Here is a 5,591-nt window from a genome sequence, read left to right on the forward strand (position 1 = left end):
CTCAGATCCATGTGAGCCCAGCCTCGGGAGCATGGAGGTGTTGAAACACATAGCCCTCCTTTGACCGGATGCCCCCACTTTTGGTAGCTCACCCATCGGCCAACTCCCACACCCTCCAACCTCGACCCGCGTTCACCCCGAACGCGCACACGCACGCCTCATCAAAGGGCGGTTTCCTTACGCAGTGGGGTGGATGTGGGACTCGGGTGGGAAAGGGTTATGCAGGGGAATAGGTGACCGGGGTTGCTAAAGAGGACACACACAAACCTCTCTTTCAGGACTCCTCTTCCTCTTCCCTTCATCCTCACCCTAGTGTATCCTTGCTGTGGCCCCTCCAGTCATCCCTCCTCTCTCTCTCTCTCTCTCTCTCTCTCTCTCTGCTGTAGCCTGTGTTTACTCTGCTAGAGAGAGAGAGAGAGAGAGGGCCCAGAGAAGGGACAATGCCGCCTTTCAGAGAGACTGTCGACCCCACGGCTGAGCAAGGAAGTCTGCATGGGGGGCCAGCCAACACCCCTTCCACAAACTTCACAGCCATCCGCCACTGAGCTTTACACACGCACACACACACTCGCATATCACGCCAACACCATACTCCTTCCTTCACTGTATATCATTCTTTCTCTCCGTCGCCCTTTTCTCTTTGTCTCACATTTCCCACAAACCCTCCTCTCAGTGGCTGTTGCTGTTTGGAGGACGTAGTCGAGATCCCGTAACTTCAGTCCAAGATCCACACGCTGTGAGTCACTTCCCAGCTGGTCTCTACTATTTCTCCACTAAGAAATAATCGTGAGGGTGGGCTGAGGTGAAATCCAGCAGTGGGGGACTGATTCACCAGAAGCTGTGCACTCGCCGGGCCCCCGCAGGGAACACATTAGTGCGGGATTGACTGCCTTGGGTGAAGCGGGTATTGTAGATGTCTTATGACCTGCTGAGTTTCCTCGGAAGTCTGAGTGAGTTTGTTTGTCATGCCTGTTTCCTTGAGAACGCGCACACAGAGATATGCAGACCACTGTGAGCCGATATGCAAGCAGTACGCCATGCTTTCAGCTACCTTATCTTCATCCTGGTATTGTGCACAGTTGCGACTAATAAATCACCGTAGATATTTATTTCCTTTTAATTCATACTCAACAGCCTCTATGAAAAGACATAATTGTGCTTTAGTTCAACATTATAAGAAGGGTAAATATGCTGTAGGGCTGCAATTAGTTCCATTATCAATTTATCTGGGGATTATTCTAGAGACAGACAGACAGAGAGACAGATAGATTTACTTTTTTAATCCCAAATTGGGAAATTATATTTCTACAGCAGCAACCCTAACAGTGAATACATTACATACAACACTAGAGATAGAGATCTACAGAATACACAGTATAACGAATACACTACAATACACTGCAAATACACCAAGCCACAACAAATAGAATATGAACTATAAACATACTATATAATATATACATTAGAAATAATTAATTCTACTTTAATCGGATTTGGCTTATAATATGTCAGAAAATAGTGAGAAAATGCCCACCATGAATTCCCAGAGTCCATGGTGATATCTTAAAAAGTGCTTGTTTGGAAAAGTAAGAACATTTCCAAAACTGGAAATATGACACTTTTGCTTGAAAAGTCAAAATTGTTGCTGAGTAATTTTCCGTTCGTGGACTAATGGATTGATCGACTTATCTTTTCAGCTTTAATATGTTGAAGTGAACACGTCAGTAAAAACACACACATAACACACATACTTACTTCGCATTAAAGGGACAAAATGGCTAAAATGTTTACTCTATTACAGCTCACTGCAGATTTAAACATGCAACAGGCTGAATGATACCAACAATGTTCTTCATTATAACGGGGAAAGGACACATTTTTAATAAATTGGCTATACATTCTATTATGGAGGTTTAGTAACGGTTTGCACGTGGAGCCACCACCTGAGAGGAGCTTTTGTGTGTGGAGACTCTTGTATTGTCTCTCCGCTGGTCACACAGGGAGAGCTGTAGGATCACGCGTTGATCACATTTGAGGTGCCAAAATGGGTCATCTTCCACATTTATAAGGATCAAAAAAAGTTCCATATCTGTTTCTCATCATGTTTTACAGCCTTGATTATAGCACGGCCAGTTTCCTGTTTGTCCCTGCAGCTGATAGGAGGAGGATTTATAGGAAGGTTAAGCTGATTCTCGGTCTCAGGGTAAGAGCTTTTACTCGATCAAAGTGGCTGACAGACGATTTTATGCTACTTTGGCCAAACAATAAAGCCAAAAGTCTTGGCAGGCTGTGTGGTAGGAGTTACAGTAAGTTAGTCATACGCACCCAATCCAGAGAGATGTGGTATCAACCACTGCTTGTTCTAAATGAGGATCACATCCGCTCTGACTGATCTAAACATGTTTATTTTCACAGCTAATGGCAGTGCTTGCCCACATAACAAACTCTTAGAGCAACAGCCAGTAATACACTTTTATCATTACTGGGTTCAACTGATGGAGCTAACAATAATACATTAAGCATGTGTCAGGGTACAATGGATACATTTAGCAAAGGATGGAGACATTATTAGACGGTGAAGAAGGGACACATACACCCCCAAGAGACAAACACAAGCGGGCCTTACTGTATCTGTTAATTGTCAAAATGGAAAAAAGGGATGGGTCGACATTTTTAGTTATTGGCTGCTCTAATCAATCCTCCTGCTGAGATCCCTCCGAAGAGCAACTGAAGAAAATTGATGTCAAGATCAAGATGAACCGGTGGGTCATGTGCTAGCCTAGTGGGGTCTATAGTCAGATACAATCCAAAGGAAATTTTTGCCTAATACGATTCTCTATGTGCATGTGGAAACATACATGTATATATGTATGTGTATATATATATATATGTACGCATCAAAACAGAAGGAGCTCACTGATAATGCCATAATGCAGCCCTGTGTGCATGTTCATACAGTATGTTCCTCTGTTTGCATCAGTACATGTGTGTATCATCATCCTCTTATCTATGGCTGATTGAGTCTTTACACCCCCTCCTCTCCCTCTGGTTGTGTGTTCAACTGTGTGTGTGTGTGTGTGTGTGTGTGTGTGTGTGTGAGCTGGTGGCCATCCCTCGTTGGGCTGGTGAACCTGCTGACCTCTCTGCTCCGTGCCTCCCAGACACAAGGGCTTCTCATGTGGCCCCTGGCCAGTCGCTCTCAAAGCGCACCATTCACCACCAACCGGGGCTTCTGTGAGTGTGTGTCGGCATGTGTGTGTGAGAGAGAGAGGGAGGAAGAAGGGGGTAAATTTGTTGAAATTACAGTTTGATTAATTGCTTGTGTGCGTGCGTGCGTGCGTGCGTGCGTGCGTGCGTGCGTGTGTGTATCTACACTCAACATGCACACTGGGAGCTGCTCTACATGAACTCCAGCAGAAAAAAAGGACACCCTGCAACTGTGTGTGTCGACGGAAAATGCTTTGAGGAGATGTGTGTGTGTGTGTGTGTGTGTGTGAGGCCGGGGAGAAGGAGCAATGAACCCTAACACATTGTGTTGAATAGAGAGCTCGGCTTTAAACCAGCAGTACTGTACTAGCACCGCCTATATGTGCGGAGCAGAACACGCTGGATGAAGAGGAGTAGACGCAGCATTTGTTGACATTTAAGTGGACAGGAATGTCTATACTTCATTGCAAGGTACAACACAGGGACGCTGGCTCAGTCTGGTGGCAGAGGAAGACGACAACTAAAACTCAAGATGACAGTAAGATGAAACTGGGTCCAGAGGCCAGTGTGTTTAGAGGAGGGAGGAGGTGGAGGGAGTAGGTGCAGCTGGACTTGAAGGCCCCGGGAGGGGGTCGCTGGTGGGTCTCAAAGGTCCATGGGGTCTGAAGGTGCACACTGTGGGGGGTGATGTGACAGGGTGCAAGGGCCGGTGACTGGCCGAGGGGTGGGGTTAAGCAGAGCTGGCGGTGAGGGTGACCATCTGGATTTGATTGTAGAAATTCCTCAGGAAGAGTGTGCGAGTAAAGGTCAGCGTGGAAGAAGAGGAGGGGGTCACTCAGATCTCTTATGGTTGTGTGTGTGTTTGTTTTTTCTTTGGCTTACTCAGTGTGTCAGTTTACGATTGTGGTCTGTTTACCATTGTCGGAGAGTATTTCTTAACCAGTGGGAGTGTGAGATACTTTCTACAACATTCACGTGGGAAATATTGCAGGTTTTGAGAATCTGTCACTGTCCCACGTCGGAACGCAGCGCTTCATTGTATGTGTGGTTTTATGGAAACCAAGCTATCCTTCATTGGCCCCACTCGGCCTAACTCTGCCCCTCTGTGACTGTTTGTGCAGGTGGGAGGTCAGCGGTTTGTGGTCATGCTGTCCCTGGACGAGCCCCTGGACCTGAAGCTCCCTCGGCGGCCGAATGGGTGGGACAGAGGGGCGCGCTCTCCCCCCATCTCCCCGCTGCACCCCAAGCGAGCTCGCCAGCTCCGCATGGCGGACGATGGCACCGCAGTCATAGAGCCCGCCTCGCCGGCATCTCCACACACAGGTAACAACAAAGCAAGAGTCTGCAGTCATGACTTCAGCTCAGCTTAAGTCTGAACAAAAGTGGTGGACTAACAGAACCGCTAGAGCCCCCATATCAAATCCCAGAGGTGAGAGGTCTTCTTAACAAGTGTGTGTGTCTGTGTGTGTTTTCTCAGGTGTGCAGGTGGTCCCCCATGATCGGGCAGACACCCCCACACCCCCTGCGGTGGACCTGAGCATGTCTCCCTCCTCTCGCCACACCACCAGCTCTCCAGAAATGACCAACGGCAACTACATCCCCTCAGGAGTGAGTATGACTAAACTAGGGCATTCGTAGTCGACTTACACTCGTACTATTTTGTCGAATAGTAAATTGATCGATAAAGAACGACTAATCGACCAAAGAAATCAAATAATGAGACCAAAACGGTCAATAAGTCAACTAATCGACTAAGAGGTGGCAGCCCAAGACTAAACTTGAACTGACCGACTTACACACCTTATTTTGCCCTCCACTACCTCTATTGTCTCTTCGTTAACCTCTGAGTTGTTGAAAGAGTAAACACTGTCTCAATGCAGTAAACACTGTCTCCTGTCTACAGCGGTGACTCAGCCTGCTGTTGACAGCAAGTCAGGAACAACATCGGGTTGTGTCACACCCTCCATAAGGGAATCAGGCTTTGCAAGGGGTGGGAGGCTTGTGTGTGTCTGTGTGTGTGTGTGTGTGTGTGTGTGTGTGTGAGAGAGAGAGGGGGGGGTAGCTCTTATCAAACACCTCTTGTGTCCCCAACAAATGCCTCTGTCTGCTTAACTTGCACTTAGTGGTCCCACTGGCATGCAAGTGTGTCTCAGTGTGTATGCTTGTGTGTGTGTGTGTGTATAATCAAATTTAAGACTAGGTACAGCCATGCAGACCTCACGCCGCCTAATTCAATTCCCTCCCAATTGAATTGAGACACGCTGACCCACCATCACAGATACTCTACAGTTTACTTATCCCCAGTGGACGCAGATAGGATGCTTTCTGTCCCCACTTTCTCTCTCTCTCTCTCTCTCTCTCTCTCTCTCTCTCTCTCTCTCTCT

General features: G+C 47.3%; 1 protein-coding gene across 4 annotated transcripts in view; it reads left to right on the forward strand.

Moving 5' to 3' along the window:
- glis2b (GLIS family zinc finger 2b) overlaps nucleotides 1-5,591 on the forward strand; it is a 24,977-nt gene that overhangs the window by 13,477 nt on the left and 5,909 nt on the right. For all 4 annotated transcript variants that reach the window (XM_031877739.1, XM_031877738.1, XM_031877736.1 and 1 more), the window contains exons 2-3: nucleotides 4,329-4,530; nucleotides 4,685-4,815. In XM_031877739.1, coding sequence (XP_031733599.1) covers nucleotides 4,353-4,530; nucleotides 4,685-4,815 — 309 coding nt within the window. In that variant the 5' untranslated portion in view covers nucleotides 4,329-4,352. The remainder of the gene's footprint in view (nucleotides 1-4,328; nucleotides 4,531-4,684; nucleotides 4,816-5,591) is intronic.

The sequence above is a fragment of the Anarrhichthys ocellatus genome, unplaced genomic scaffold (genome assembly GCF_004355925.1).
Source record: "Anarrhichthys ocellatus isolate YVR2014 unplaced genomic scaffold, GSC_Weel_1.0 scaffold146, whole genome shotgun sequence".
NCBI lineage: Eukaryota > Metazoa > Chordata > Actinopteri > Perciformes > Anarhichadidae > Anarrhichthys > Anarrhichthys ocellatus.